Raw genomic sequence first — 17,136 nt, forward strand, 5'->3', positions numbered from 1 at the left:
AAGCTATAATAATTAATCTCTGCATTGTGATATCAGCTGAGGTCAGACTTGCTGCAGGAGGCGGGACAGAGATATAAGATCCTCCTCTGCAGTCTCACTTTCGAGTTTAACACCCTCTTTGGCTCTGAGCTTAGTGGCTCATGATTCCTCCTTATTTCCTATTGGTCAGAGCTCCAGAGTCCCTAAATCTCAGTCTGCTGTGTGTAAACTCCCCCTGCTGCTCCTGCTGAGTCTCCAGAGCAGAAAACAAAAAGATCTCTAAGAGCTTGAAGACATGGACTGGTCATTTTGTGCGGATTAAGGAGTTTATTAATAAACATTGTGGTTCCAGTCCGCAGTGAGAGATGGGATACATCATGAAGTCCCTGCTGCTCCTCATCTTCACTCTTCATCTCACCTCAGCAGGTCAGTCCAAAGGCTAAAGTTGAGTTTGAACAGTTTCCCTGCTTGTAAATTAGACCACTAAATGACCTGATTCTATTTTTGTATATCACAGATTACACAGCTTGGTTAGAATGTTCAAAAATGTTCCTCCAAAAAACAAACAAACTCCTTAATATGCATTTGTAGTGGTTAGTAAGCTTCCATCATGGTGCTGCAAAGTCCTCAAGCAACCAATGCTATGAAAAAAGAAACCTCACAACCAAAAAAGCCAAACAGACGTGCCCTGGGGCAATAACTTCATGATCCAGGCCTGCCTGATGTCGATAAAATATCATGTTACCCCACTGTAAATGACTATTAGTTATCTAATGACTGATAATGATAAAGATTTCAGCAGTTAAATATTGATACGAATCACTATTACGGTAATTTTAGATTATAATATATTACTATAATAGTTGCACTCTCAGGAAAAAAGGTACTAAACCATCACTGTGGTGGAGCATTCATCTGTACATCTTCAGTATTTTTAGTTAGAGAACATAATTGTACTGTATTCAAATGTAGTTATATTTTATTAGGTTGCACTGATTCTGTACACTCTGTCTCGATTCCAGCCTTATATTTTATTCTTCTGTTTTAAAACATTATTTTACGAAATTGTACAATTACTTTTTCCCTGGGGAACTGATTTAAGGTTCACAGTTGGAGATGAAGGAACATGTTGTATCTTAAATCTAGATACTATTTTTTTGTTGTACAGAATATGAATCAATATGTACAGAAACCAAATGAATATTACATTACATTACATATTACATCTAACCAAAGGAAGGCTCCTGTTACTGCCTCTGGTGGGAGGCTTCTGTAATCAATTCCAGTGGTGAAAAATGTCCTGACTGTTCTGATCCTGCTGGGAATGCGTACTCAGAGTTTGTAAAAGCTATAATCATCAGTATGACTGGGACGATGTTCCAGCCTGTAATGTTCAGCAGTAATAATTAATGTGATTGTGTGAAGCAAACACACTATTGTTGTCCTTACGTTTTATTATTACTCGTTTCTTCTCCAGCAGTTTTCGAGATATTGACTCCAAACCAACTTTGATTCATGTGTCCTACATCTGAATGGTGTGCTTGCATACAGCAAAACATTAAGGTTTTAATGGCCGTAACAACAAATCATTAAACAAATTGATAGATTAATCGACCATAGGAGAGCTTTTCCCTTTGATTCCATTTAATGTTGAAGTCTGGGGGTAAATGTGGTTTCCGCTCAGCACTGACGGCTTCAAACAGCTGAAAAACATTGTCAAGCTAGTTTGTGTTAAATGTGAAACCAAATGTTCTCTGTAGGGTTTAAATCCGGACCGTTCAAAATCATCAGTACAAAACATTAGATTTTGGGATTGGCCCTTTTTTTTATGGGAGTGTAGATGTACCCAACTGTGCTTGCATCCAAAACTTAGATTATTAAAAAGCTTTGCAATACAGGAATGTTTTTTTGCAAACAATCTTTATTCATAATTTGTATTTAGAGTGTCATTTTTTGCCTTTTCGTCAGTTATTAAAGTCTTCAGATGTACAGCCATACAGGGCCTTTGTTATTATATTTTGCAATTTGTAACGCACAACACGGTTTCAGTAGGAGACAGAGAGGTCAGTCTAGTACCTGCACTCTCTGATTAGACAGCCATGACGTCGTAACATGTGCAGAATGTAGCTTGGTGTTGTCAGGTTGAAATAAGAATGGACGTCCCTGAAAAAGACGATGTCTAAAAGGCATCATGTGTTGCTCCAAAATGTGATGTCTTTCAGCATTAATGGTGCTTTCATAGATACACAAGTTACCTTCTATTACCTCCCACAATGACAGACATTTGCCAATAATAATGACAATAATAATAATTATTATTATCATTATTATTAGATGAAGATTACAGTGATTTTAATAGCCTGAATGTGTTTGACGTGAATTATGGTGAATATTTGTATTAGTCCAGACAATCCAGTCCTTGTTTTTATTTTTAATCCAATCTTTCCTGGCACGTGTCTGATAAACACAATGAGTTTATTGTGTTTATTGATGTGGCCGCTGCCTAAGACGTTATCATCCACTTCTCTTCTTACGTTGTGGTCTTTGTAAAAAACCTGCGGTCATTCATGGCCGAGTGTTTAAAAAGCGGGACCTTCTTGTCCATAATATTTGCAGTTTTATTGTTAAAAATGAGAAATGGAAAATTTAAAAAAGCTGAATTCACTACTTAAATGTATGTTTTATTTGAAACTAACTGTGCCTGTTTCTAGAGACTAAAAGTGTATTTCCTTATGTATTTTATATTTGTAATGAATTAAAATCCCTTTGAAGAGGATCTGTTTTCACATTGACACAATCTGTTTAAACCCACTGTGATCCAAAGGTCTATTATAATAAAACATGAAAACTTCCAAAGGAGTGAATACTTTTAGACACTGTTCATGAGTGGACAAACCTTCATCATCTTATATTTATTACTTCAATAATTTAATAATGTTATTTCCATCGTCTGAACACAGAGTCTCTATAAATGTGGGATGAACATGAAAGGGTGAATGCAGTTTTTCATCAGCCCAAGCTGCATATTTCAACTGAGATCAACACCCTCCAATATCTGGTCAGGGGAGGGGTCCGCCCACCCTGACTGGGAAACCAGATGAGGCTCAGACACGTAAACACCAGCGCGAGTCTTCCACAGAGCTTCATTCACACTCCCAACACAGAGACAACTGTGCCTTTTTTTTTAGAAATCCTCGAGGCTCTCTCTGCCCTTCTCCCTCTCTCCCTCTCTCTCTGTTGCATGCTGGGAGCTGGGCAGTGTGAGAGTGCTGTGTGGGAGGGAGCTGTGGTGTGTTGGAGTGTTTTCACTTTTTCCCTTTTATTTGTATCTTTCTTTAACTTTGTTCTCTGACTGTTGCTGTTCACTGTAGTGAGTGTTGCTGCTGTGTGTGGTGAGGGGGCCATGGTGCCCTCTCTGCCCCTTTCTAATGGATTTAGATGTGTCCCAGCTGCTGAAACTACAGTAGAAGACATGCTTTTAGCAGTGGGCGAAAAAGTTGGTGATGAGTAAATATACTCCTCTTCATGAATGAATAAACTGTGGTCGTCTTTCTTAAAGATGAGCATTTGATCAATCAGCTGGTTGAGAGCGGTATTTGGGTTTTGGAGACCTTTGTGTCTCCGCCTCAGACGCTGGCTACAAAGGTCACCATCTCCACTGTCCTGCTGTTTATTTCTAATGAGCTAATCGCAAAGGGGCACTGATGCCGCTGAGCTCATACATGGTATCTGCTAGTACTGACAGTCTAAGATATTGTGAATGCGGTAATATCGGACGCACGCGGTTTCTGTGCCCACGTAAGGGTCAGAGATCAGCTTAGGAGATCCAGGCCTCCACTGAGGCTGGACATAGTGGGACTGCTGAGGCTGCTGGGTTGGACCCCGCACATAAAGCTCATCATGACCTGGGTGAGAGCACATCCTTGGCTCAGGAGATGTACCATGGAGTGGAGGTGAGTGAATGAATTGAATGAAGTTTGGTGGTGGAGAATGTTCAGGAGAGTGAGGGGGATCAGCAGCAGGCTGGTCAGGCCGAGCGTGCAGCTGGTGTTCAGGTCAGTGGTGAGGGTTGTGCTGTAGTGGACAGTGGTGAGGTGGCTGGGCCGAGCTCTGAGGGGTGTAGCACTGCAGGGTCTGTGTCAGTGAGTCGCAGTCTGAGTCGGTTGTGTCGGTGGAGGAGGACATGGATGAGGAGGACAGGCCATCTGAGGTGTCTGATATTGAGGTCAGTCAGTTCAGCAGTGAAATGTTGTACATTGTGGATAACAATGTAACTCGTTTTTGGATGAAACTAAAGGTAGGCCTGTAGAAGTTAGTGATTTCTTTCCTGACTTAGATAAGTGCAGATGCTCACTGTTAAAGGTCCAGAAAAGTGCTGGTTATGACGTTCTTTCGTGGCAACAGCGGTTTCATTTGAAGAAACATGTAACTGCAGTCCGAAAAGCCAAACCTATGAAGACTGGTACGAGGACCTGCTCTGACTGTACGAATGTGTGAACAGAGTGCCCACGGGAAAAGGGCTTCTTCTGTCTGCTTTTCTCGTTTTCTGCTGTACTGTGTCTTTTGCCTAAAGAAGCTTAATGTATGTTTCTTGCAAGAAACACACAGTAATTCAGATACAGAGAGTGATTGGGGTTTACGCTGAAAAGGAGAATCTATTCTCAGTCATTGCTCTAATGTTAATGCAGGCGCGGCTATTCTCTTTTCCCTGTCTTTGACAGTTACTGTACTGTCCACAAGTGAAATAGTAGTGAGATGCTTTCTTATGATAAAAAGCAAGGATTTATGATCATATTTTTTTTATTAATGCATATGCCCCAGATAGAGGGACGGATAGAGTGGGGCTCTTTATTAAACTGAATCAGTTATTGCGGTCCCTCTCTTGGAGGGAGATTACTGTTATGGGTGGAGACTGGAACTGTACATTGGATTATGTTTAGCACAGGAATGGCTGCATCTATTTTAGCTAACACTGTATCCATATTTAATTTGACGGTGCATGGCAGGAAAAGCATCCTTTGGCAAAATAATACATTTGAGTAAAAGTATTTGATGAGGGGGGCAGGGGGTTATATGACATGAGCAACATGATGTGTCTTTAGAAGATTCTGTGAGAGTCTACGAGCAGGCGTCCTCAGCAAAGTTAAAGTGGGACAAAACAGAGGCTTTATGGTGTGGACCATGTACTAGGGACAGTTCTCTGCCAACACTGCCAGGTGGAGTACAGTGGGGTAGGACGGGGCTGACATTTTTATGGGTCTGGTTAGGGACTGAAGAGGTTAAGGCTAGGAATTGGGAGGGGGGGTGGAGAAAGTTCATTACAGGTCATCTAAATGGCCATGGTTGCTACCCCATGGACAGCATTGGCTGAGGGCTGCAGTCCTGTATCTCCCTGTGCAAGAGCGGGGACAGAGGCAAATAGACATCTGCTATAGAGTTGCTGTTCTGCGGTTGCAAGCGGTATATACACTATATTTCCAAAATTATTCACTCACCCATCCAAATCATTGAATTCAGGTGTTCCAATCACTTCCATGGCCACAGGTGTATAAAACCAAGCACCTGTGCCTGCAGACTGCTTCTACAAACATTAGTGAAAGAATGTGTCGCTCTCAGGAGCTCAGTGAACTCCAGCGTGGTACCGTGATCAGATGCCACCTGTGCAACAAGTCCAGTCGTGAAATTTCCTCACTACTAAATATTCCACAGTCAACTGTCAGTGGTATTATGGAAGCAACTGGGAACGACAGCAACTCAGCCACGAAGTGGTCAGCCACGTAAAATGACAGAGCTGGGTCAGCGGATGCTGAGGCGCATAGTGCACAGAGGTCACCAACTTTCTGCAGAGTCAATCGCTACAGACCGAGCAGCTGCATCTAAGCCTTACATCAGCAAGCGCACCTTTAGGATGAATTAGAGCGGAGACTGTGAGCCAGGCCTTCTCATCCAACATCAGTGTCTGACCTTACAAATGTGCTTCTGGAAGAATGGTCAAAAATTCCCATAAACACTCCTAAACCTTGTGGAAAGCCTTCCCAGAAGAGTTGAAGCTGTTATAGCTGCAAAGGGTGGGCCGACATCATATTAAACCCTATGGATTAAGAATGGGATGTCACTCAAGTTCATATGCATGTGAAGGCAGACGACCGAATACTTTTGGCAATATAGTGTATATATATATGTATATGGGGGATATATCTCTGAACCTCATGAACGGGGGGGGGGAGTGGTTTATTAAAGGTGTTTGAAAGTCAATGTCTCTGTCTCTGTTGTGTGGCTTACAGGCCATCATCTTGTAGAGACACTGCAGAGAGAGCCAAGGCTCCTCCTCTGATTCAGCACAGCTGTGTTCAATCACAGGCGGAGTACACATCATGTGCTCGGGCCTAAGCGGAGACTCCGCCTCTCGACCGCCACAGTTCTTAAGAAGGAAACTACAGTTTTCCACTTTGTGATTTGTTATTAGGGGAACCCTACTGTAATTCTTAAAAGAATTCTTATTAGGGGTCCAAGCACTGCAGTTGCACCTATTGTAATTGTTAGGAATTTTCTTCTTTGTTTTTTTGTATTTTTTGGAATTGGGGTATTTAAAAATATCAGAAAGGAATATGTGATTAATATTAATGTTATAAATATCAAAATATATGAATTAAGAAAGATGATATATTTAATGAAATAATAATAATAATAATAATAATAGTGTGTTTGTTGCTTAAACTTTTTTTATTTGGAAATCACAGTGATCAGTTCAGGAACACACTGTAAAAACAAAAAATAAAGAAATGCATAAAAAACTTAGTGTATTAACTTACAGTCCTGCTCATCATTATTGGCACCCATGAAGTTTAAGTAGATATTGTGGAATATCCCCTGAAAAAATTAATCAACTGAAACAGTTTTTTTTTGTATAGAGCACTCATATTTAAAACAAAAGAGCAAACTATAAACAACAATTTAAAACAAAGAACAATGTGAGGGAAAAACAGAAAAAACCTAAAGCTTGCTGTGACACTGGTATTGGCACCCTTTACATTAAATTAGTATGGAAACACATTTTCACTCACCTGTGGTAAATCGCGAATGATAATCACCTGTGACAAATTCAGTGCCCATGTGACATGAATTATCCAATGAATGATGACTTCAGGGTTTTAAAAAGCCATACGTTGGGCCATGTTCATTTGTTACAATGGTGAAGACAAAGGAGCTGTCTGAGGACATCAGAAGTGCTATTATTAGCAAACACAAGACTTCCAAAGGGTATAAGGCCATCTCCAAAGACCTTGGTATCCCAGTTTCAACAGTGCACAATGTTATTAAGAAGTTTGCCAAGCATGGAACTGTCAAGAACCTCCCTGGACGTGGGGGAAAGAGGAAAATTGACAAGAGAAGTCTTCGAAGGTTGGTGCGAATGGTGGAAAAAACACCAAGGCAAACATCCAAAGAACTGAAGGCCAACCTGGAACAGTCTGGGGTCATGGTTTTAACAAGTACCATACGCCGCACACTAAACCATGCAGAGCTTTATGGGCGAAGGCCAAGGAAGAAACCATTGCTAAAGAAAAGACATAAAAAGGAACGACTGATCTTTGCCAAAGAGTACCTTGACAAACCACAATCATTTTGGGACAATGTTTTGTGGACAGATGAAACAAAAATAGAGTTTTTTGGCAATGCAAAGCAACAGTTTGTTTACAGACGGCGCAATGAAGCTTATAAGGAAAAGAACACCCTACCAACAGTTAAGCATGGTGGAGGATCCATAATGCTGTGGGGTTGCTTTGCTGCGTCTGGTACTGGAGGCCTTGACCGTATCACAGGAATCATGAAATCAGAGAATTATCAAGAGATTTTAGAGCGAAATGTCCTACCCAGTGTAAGAAAACTTGGTTTGAGCCAAAGATCATGGGTATTCCAGCAAGACAATGACCCAAAGCATACATCCAAAAGTACACAGGAATGGTTTAAAAGGAAAAAATGGACTGTTTTAAAATGGCCAGCAATGAGTCCTGACCTCAATCCCATTGAAAATCTTTGGGGTGAGTTGAAATCTGCCATTGGGAAAAAGAATCCTGCAAACATTCAAGAGCTTGAACAAACTGCAAAGGAAGAGTGGGAAAAAATACCAGCTGAGAAGTGCAAGAAGCTTATAGATGGCTACAAGAAATGTTTGGAGGCTGTCATCACAGCCAAAGGGTGTGCAACCAAATATTAACAAGTGGTGCCTTTATTGCTGCACATGCTGTTTATTCTGTTTCTTCTTTAAAATTGCAACATGCAAGTTGAAAAACAATGTTTTTTTTGTTGTATTACTTTGGACCTCCAATTAAAAAATCCTGAAGATATAACTTTGGTACATTTACATTTATTTCTGAAGATATTGTACAGGTTATGCAAAAAAGGAAGGGGTGCCAATAATGGTGAGCAGGACTGTAGTTACTAGACAGCCTTAAATTTGAGTTAACTGAACATCTAATAGTACGTTAACAGCTCTGTCAACTTATTATGTGTTCACTTAACTAAGAATTTTAAGGCAGCATGGTAACTAACTTTCTAAAGTTCTCACACACATTATTATTATTATTATTATTATCTTTTAAATAGCGCAGCAGCCTTTGATTTCCAGTTATAGTTGTCTGAGAAATAATGTAAATGATCGTTTTTTATCTTTACAGTCGCCCACTTTCTGGACTTCTTCTTCACTGGCATCACACCAGGAACCAGCTTCCCAGAGTTCACTGCTGTCGGTCAGTCGGATGGATTTCAAGGCTGGTATTATGATAGTAACAGCAGGAACATGACCCTGAAGGCAGAGTGGATAAAGAACTATACAGATGAAGAGCACTGGAACATAATAACACAGGAAGCACATCGTTATCAGAAAGCCTTCAAAGACAGTATAAATAAAACAATGCAGCTCTTCAGTCACACTGAAGGTATGTGTCTGCATTCATATATGCATGTTTGTGTATATACAGCACTGTGCAACAGTCAGAGACCCTTTTATTATATTTCATTTAATGTCCAGTTAAAACAGCCATAATGTACAAGCTATTTACCTCAGCCGCCTCACACACCTCTCTCTCATATGCACGTAAAATGGCTAAAGGAGATATATCTGAGAAGAATAGACATGAAGGGGTAAAATGATTAAAAGCTACAGGGAAAAGAGGACCACCATCAACTGTCCCCATCAGATAAACAGCACTTAAAGCTTTCATCTTTGAGAGAGAGGAGAAAATCAAGCTGCTTCAGATCTGAAAACATCCACAGGTGTTTCTGTCCATCCTTCCACTGTGAGAAGAGGACTCAGCGCTATGGGTCTGAAAGGATGTGTAGCTGATCAAGAAGACATTACTGAAAAGAGGAAGTAGACAAAAAGAAAATTTGCACCAGAACACAGGACCTGGATATCTGAGATGTGGAGTGATGTTTTATGGACTGAAGGTCTAAATTTGAGATCTTTGGGAGTAACAGTTGGTCGTATGAATGACACTAATGACATGAAAGAATCACCATCAGTCAGTTACACTATATTGCCAAAAGTATTCAGTACAATAAAATATTCCACAGTCAACTGTCAGTGGTATTATAACAAAGTGGAAGCGATTGGGAACGACAGCAACTCAGCCACGAAGTGGTCGGCCACGTAAAATGACAGAGCAGGGTCAGCGGATGCTGAGGTGCATAGTGCACAGAGGTCGCCAACTTTCTGCAGAGTCAATCAATACAGACCTCCAAACTTCATGTGGTCTTCAGATTAGCTCAAGAACAGTGCCAGGCCTTCTCGTCCAACATCAGTGTCTGACCTCACAAATGCGCTTCTGGAAGAATGGTCAGAAATTCCCATAAACACTCCTAAACCTTGTGGAAAGCCTTCCCAGAAGAGTTGAAGATGTTACAGCTGCAAAGGGTGAGCTGACATCATATTAAACCCTATGGATTAAGAATGGGATGTCACTCAAGTTCATATGCATGTGAAGGCAGACGACCGAATACTTTTGCCAATATAGTGTATTTTGGGATTGCTTAAATTGTAAGAAGCACTTTGGAGGTGTGTCTGCAGATTTCTTGGAGAAACTGAAAGTGAGTCTTCTGAAAAGAATGGAAGCTGTAAAAAAGGTAAAGAGTGACTCACTGAATACTGATAAATATGTTATTATAATTAGTTGTTGAGGCTTCTGTGTAATTTTCAGTTAAATAGATCTTTGTGTTTTTTTCATGATGCTGAAAAAATGAATGTACTCATTGGCTGTTTTGACTGGAATTTGAATACATGGAAGGGTGGTCTCTGACAATACTGTATGTCTGGTCTCTCACAGTACTGTATATTTATGCAGCTATCACTGGCATGAGCACATCATCGTCTCTTTTTTTCTTCCTTCTTCAACATCTTCATATTTACATGGATTTGGAATACCATAGATATTTCAATTGAACAAGAGATCAAATCAACTAAAGCTGTATATTCTGTATATTTAATAAATTAGAGGCAGGATAAAACAACTGTATCTTGAGTGAAATCACATTTAACAGTTTTAGACCGTACTCCTTTAGTGAAGTCCTTACATTGAGGCTTACTGTCCATTAAATAGATGTCCAGTTTTAGAAAAATCCAATGGAAGAAAAAAAAATTATATAATATTCTGATGTCTGTGAGCGCTCAGCTCCAATTTACTGCCCAGTTATAACAGAAAATGGACAAACAGGCTGGCTACATGCTGGCAAAGGAGTAAGACAAGGCTGCCCACTCAGATCAGTTATTAATAACAAAGGATCCCGGACTTAAGAAATTCGACACAGACTGGCACTCAGCAGACAAGAATGAAGGAGCTTAGAAAGATCTTATACAAATATTTGTCTCTACAGACAAAGATCAGAATTGTCCAGGTTGTGGTCTACTCTGTGGTTCTGTATGAGCGTGAAAGCTGGACAATAAACAAGTGATACAGGAAACATATAGATGCCTTTGTTGTTGCTGAGAACTTTAGATGACAATAAAACAAATAAACAAACAAATGGATCTCCGATTAAATCAAGTCTCACCCATCACTCAAAGCCAGCCAAACTGAGCTGTTACTTTGGACATAGTCTAAACTAATTCACTGAAAAAGACCTTTATGCTTGGAGCAGTTGAGAGTAAAAGAGGAAGAGGGCGATCAGCTACAAGATGAATGGATATGTGACGTCCACATTATTCCTAAAAGCTTTGGGGTCAACAAATATTGGATGAGCTTTTATGTTCCGCTTGGTTAACAGTTGGTTTCACCCTGCAGCTTTAACATGGACACATTTTGTCCAGTCTCTTTCTGATGGTGGAATGAAGGCTGACCTTATCTGAAGCGAGTAAGGCCTGAGGTTCCTTAGATATTCAACTGGGTTCTTTTGTGACTCCCTGGATGAGTCGTCACTGTGCTCTTGGAAGTGTTTTGGTAGGCCATTGGGAAATCGAATGGTACTGGGAAATTAGAGGCACGATGACACAGCTGAAACTGGCCAAGCGACTGTGGACTATGACTTGCTGGAGTACCAAAGCCTCAGAAATGACTCTAAAACCTTTTCCACACTGATATTTTTCATTAACCTCTCATCTTTCAGAATTTCTTTTGACTGCTGCATAAGATGCTGCCTGTTGAGTCCTTTTAGCCTCCTTCACATTCCTGGAAAGGTTCTATGCATGTTCTAACTCAGAGGCACAGAAAATCTACAAAAAATAACAAAATTGATAGCCAGATCTGGAGAAACTGCAGTAGCAGATGGGTATCAGTGGCGGACAGAACCAGACCCTCACAGACGAGGCTTGAGTTAAGATCTTTAACAACAAAGGGTTGATCCAAAATCACAGTCAGGAAACGAGAGCAAGAGGCCAAAAACCAGAGATCCAAAACTAGACAAAAGGGAAGGTTGAGATGGAAACCAGGTCATACACAGTAGCAGGCAAACAGACAAGAAAGAACTGCTCAGAATGCTTATAGTAGAGATGATACTTGACAATGGGATTCAGGAAACAGGCAGTTTAAATACAGAGGAAAACAGGTGTGCATAATCAGAAATCTGGTGAAGCTGAGCGCTGATAGGTTGATCTGTTGGAGTCCTAAGTCATGTGAATCAGCGAGGGGTTCTGGGAATTGTAGTTTGAGGCGGCTGTGTCGGCTGTAGTTCCAGCCATGCAGGAGGGAGGTGTGACAAAATGAAAAATATAAATATGAAAAAAATACAAAAAACGTTACAAAACATAAATTAATATATAAATAAATAAATAAATAAGATAAATACATGCAAAAATTACATTAATTTAAAAAAGCTAAATAATATGAATGATATTACATAGTTTGTATATTTTAATAAATAGAAAATCAAAAATTAAAATAACAAAGTAAGTGGTAAATACACTTTTTTTGTCCTACTGATGTTTAAATGAAGAGTGAGAGGAAGATGACAGTGTGATAAGTTCATATTTGTCTCTGCAGGGATTCACACATGGCAGTGGACGTGTGGCTGTGATGATGATGGAACTAAGAGTGGATACAGCCGGTTTGGTTATGATGGAGAAGACTTCCTCAGTCTGGATCTGAATACTGTGACATGGACAGCAGCCAATGATAAAGCTGTTATTATAAAACAGGAGTGGGAGACGACACCTAAAGCCACACGCCATAAGACCTTTCTGGAGACTGAATGTATCGAGTGGTTACAGAAGTATGTGGGTTATGGCAGATCCACTCTGGAGAGGAAAGGTAAAGTGTGTGAGCTGATCTGTTTCTGTTACTGTGCTGATCTTAGCTTTACTGGGGTCCTGAGCTAAACCTGACCCATATCCTCCACCAACACACCCTTAATTCCCTTTATAACAATCTTCTGCTGCTAATCATAATTTTAAGCCAGTAGTTCTTCTGTTACATTTACATACTTGAAGTTGACAGAAATGATTTCCAATGTAGGTTTTTCTACAACCCCATTTCCAAAAAAGTTTGGACGCTGTGCAGAATGTAAATAAAAATAGGATGCAATGATGTGCAAATCATTTAAACCATATTTTTAAAGGAAAATACTACAAATCATAATAATAATATTAATAATAACAATAATAATAAAAATAAGTAATAAGTTAAATTTATACAGTGCTTTTCATAAACCCAAGGAGGCTTTACATAGTATCAAAAAAAACATCTAGAAGACTAAAGAGAAAAAAAAACAAAGACAACATATCAAATGTTGAAGCTGAGAAATTTTATTGTTTTTTGAAAAATATATACCAATTTTGAATTTGATGCCACCAATGCATTCCAAAAAAGTTGGGACAGGGGCATGTTTACCACTGTGTTTCACCACCTCTTCTTTTAACAACACTCTGTAAGCTTTGAGAACTAAGGAGATTGACTAACTTTGATTTGTCAGACCACAGGACACTTTTCCACTTCCCCTCAGTCCATTTTAAATGAGCTCAGGCCCAGAGAAGGTGGCAGTGTTTCTGGATCCTGTTTATATTTGGTTTCTTCTTTGGGTTTTAGAGTTTTAATTTGCATTTGTGGATGCAGTGATGAACTGTGTTCACAGACAGTGGTTTTCAGAAGTGTTTCTGAGCCCATGCAGTGATTTCCACTACAGAATCATGTCTGTTTTTAATGCAGTGCTGCTTGAGGGCCCAAAGATCACAGCCAGCAAATACTGGTTTTTGGCCTTGTCCCTTACATACAGAGATTTCTCCAGATTCTCTGAATCTTATAATGATATTATGTATCGTAGACGATAAAAAGTAAAAAGTCTTTGTTGCTTTATGTTGAGAAACGTTCTTCTTCAATTGTTGCACTATATATTTCTGGATGAAGTAGCTACATTTACTGAATGATTACAGGTGAAGTTTAACTCACAGATTTTCATTGTCAATCATGTAACAGTAGTCTTTTAGCAAGCTAGTAATAATTATGGTTGTGCATTGCAACTATATTGCTATGTGATTTATATTATTTTTTTTCAAGTTTTTATTATTCTTCATTTTTCTGCCGGATTTTTGTCTTGTAACTCATCCCGCAGGTTTCGAGATATCAACACCGTTCCAACTCCTGATTGCTTGGTCTGATTGTGTGATTCAGGCTTGTATACAGATTTTTGATGCATGGTTTCTGAGTAACAATGGAATTTTGCAGAGGTTTTTCCCTGCACTCATCAGTTTGACCTTTTTTTCCATCCTTCATTTCTCCAATAGAGAACACAATGTCCCCACTCAGGGCAGGTCCTCAAGCTCTAATCCACAGCCAAACTGACCTGCACTCCTCTATGTATCGTTTTTCATCCCTCATTCCTTCCATAGAGTCCCATTCATTTTCACCCTCAAACAAGACACATACTTTCCTTTGACTGACAGCCAACAAAATGCATGTACTTGCTCAGCACAGGTCCCCAAGCTCTAATTCACAGCTACAGTGACCCGCACCCCTACATGTTGTTTGTTCATCCCTCATTCTTCCCATAGAGTCCCATTCATTTTCAGCAACATGTATACACTGGGTGTGAGGCATCGGAGATGATGCACTTCATCTGGCATGGGGATGCATAAGTGTCCTGAGGTGCAGCAGTAAACGTTAACCATAACAGATGTGCTTATCAAAAAGCTAAGAAGAACATTCACTGCTGTGCCTTTTTGAGGGCGCTGCTGGTGTTCAGGGACAAAAGAGATGGGAGTTTGATATTCTCTGTTTGATCCTTTGTTAAAGTCCACAATGAGCTTCTTGGTTTTGGTGACACTCACTTCCAGATTACTGGAACTGACTGAACTGATTACAGACAGATCTTGTATCTCCTCCTGTAGGCAGACTCATTGTTTATGAGTCCAGTCACAGTGTCACAGTGTCATATGCAGACTTCATAATTTTGCTGTTGTTGTGTTTGATTACACAGTCATGGGTGAACATGCTGTATAACAGGGGGCTGATGCAGCACCCCTGTAGTGTGCCCATGCTTAAAGTCAGTGTGGCTGAGATCATATTTTCAAATCTCACTGCCTGCTGTGTGTTGGTCAGAAAGTCCAGTACCCAGTTATAGATGGAGCTACACAGACCCAGACCACTCAGCTTTAACACCAGTTTACAAGGAGCAGCTGTGTTACATGCAGAGCTGCAGTCAGTAAAGAGCTTCCTGAAGTAGGTATCAGGTAGCAGTTGTAGTTCAGACAGTCATGAGACGAGATGAGATGTGTGATCATTAGTCTTCATCAGTAACAGACCTGAGAAACACCAGTGAAACATAACACACTGATAAATACCTGTCATAATGTCCTAATTTATTATTAATGTTTACCCATCTCTCTCTCTCTCTCTCTCTCTCTCTCTCTCTCTCTCTCTCTCTGTCTCTCTCTCTCTCTCTCCAGTCTCTCCTGAGGTGTTCCAGAAGGACTCTTCTTCTCCAGTGGTGTGTCATGCTACAGGTTTCTTCCCCAAAGCAGTGATGATCTCCTGGCAGAAGAATGGAGAGGATCTGCATGAGGACGTGGAGCTCAGAGAGACGCTACCCAACCAGGATGGAACCTTCCAGAAGAGGAGCGTTCTGACTGCCTCACCTGAGGAGCTGAACAAACACAGCTACACCTGCATCATTCAGCACAGCAGCCTGGAGAAGGAGATGGTGCTACCAGTGATTAATCACAGCGGTGAGAGAAATAAGAAGTATTTTCAGTTTTAAAATCACTGATGAGGCCAATTATAATAATAATGATCTTTAACCAATTTAGTTTCAGGTGGAGTCTCACTTGGTATCATCATTGCTGCAGTAGCGACTGTTCTCATTATCATCAGTGTTGGAGTTTTTGTGTGGATGAAGAAGAAGCAGCCGTCTGGTAAGAGAAGGAAATAAACACGTCCCAACACCACTGGATTACTAACTGAAGATTAACTGTGGATTACAGATGTTAACACAGTCCAGTGAATGTGGACCAGATACTAATCTGAATGTGTAATGAGGCTCTGCTAGTCAAGTCAAGTCAAATTTATTTATATAGCACCTTTTACAACAGATGTTGTGACAAAGCAGCTTTACAAAGAATCCGGGTCCGAGCCCCCAGTGAGCAAGCCTTGGCGACAGTGGCAAGAAAAAACTCCCTCAAAAGGAGGAAGAAACCTTGAGAGGAACCAGACTCAAAAGGGGAACCCATCCTCCTCTGGTCGACACCGGATAAGAGGACAGACACAAAACAGTATAAGTGGATACAGTTTAACACCACTGTGCAGTGCGCCGGCCGCATCTCAGGTCAGACCCTCTTAGGACAGGCAGCTGCTTAGCTCAGGGAAAGAGAGGGGGAGGGGGAAGTGGGTAGGGGGGAGGGGGGATGAGAGGGACATAGTTAGAAAAACAAATTAACCAAAGGCCTAGACTTAAAGATGGAGGCTGTGTCTGAGTCCCGAACACAGACTGGTAGGGCTGATGTGAAATTGGGCTAATGTGGTCAAATTTCCTGGTTTTGCTGAGAACTCTGGCTGCAGAGTTCTGGACTAACTGAAGCTTGTTAAGGTTACTGCTAAGTGATACTTCTGTAGTACTTTTGTAGCTGGTCTTCTTTTTCAGGCCCAGATCATCCAGTGGGTTTTGTGGCCTGAGCCCCAGTGAGCAATTATGAAAAAATCTGAACAGTTGTTCTGAATCGTGATGTGAGCTTTACAAGCAGACCAACAAAAAATGAACTATTTTCAACCTCTCTGCTCTCCACAGCATCCCTAAACGTCACAACATTTTCTCCTGCAATCACTGCTTAGCAACTGTTCCACCGTCCTCCATTACCTGGTCAAGCTTTCAGAGTTTTGTTTTGTTGTTTTTTACATTGATCTGGTGTTCCTGTGAATGTACTTTGAATCTGAAGTTCTAGATATAAAAAGATGTGCCTGAGGGTTCTGTAAACCTGTATATCTCATCAGAGTAGTGGATGCTCTATAAGGAAGTGTTGTACTGGTTGTTGGGTTTGTGTTAATCTCTTTTTAATGTGTGTTTAATGTTGCTGTAGTTTTGTTTTTACCACTACAGTGTGTCGATTTGTGCAGAAAGGTGATTGTACTGCTGTCAGCAATGGGCTATAATATGATTATTATACTGTAGTGGGACACAGTTCATTTGGAAAAAGTACTGCATGCTAATATGCTATTGTCTTTATGTAGCCAGTGTGATAGTGGT

The 17,136-nt window shown here is 40.4% G+C and overlaps 1 protein-coding gene across 1 annotated transcript; it reads left to right on the forward strand.

Annotated features, from left to right (window-relative positions):
* Nucleotides 1-240: 240 nt before the first annotated feature.
* On the forward strand, nucleotides 241-15,898 carry LOC118827790 (RLA class I histocompatibility antigen, alpha chain 11/11-like). Its single transcript, XM_036599261.1, has 5 exons — nucleotides 241-405; nucleotides 8,655-8,915; nucleotides 12,450-12,716; nucleotides 15,347-15,625; nucleotides 15,707-15,898. The coding sequence occupies exons 1-5, from the start codon at nucleotides 345-347 to the stop codon at nucleotides 15,826-15,828; spliced, it is 990 nt and encodes a 329-aa protein (XP_036455154.1). The 5' UTR covers nucleotides 241-344; the 3' UTR covers nucleotides 15,829-15,898.
* Nucleotides 15,899-17,136: the final 1,238 nt, after the last annotated feature.

The sequence above is a fragment of the Colossoma macropomum genome, unplaced genomic scaffold (genome assembly GCF_904425465.1).
Source record: "Colossoma macropomum unplaced genomic scaffold, Colossoma_macropomum, whole genome shotgun sequence".
Classification (NCBI taxonomy): Eukaryota; Metazoa; Chordata; class Actinopteri; order Characiformes; family Serrasalmidae; genus Colossoma; species Colossoma macropomum.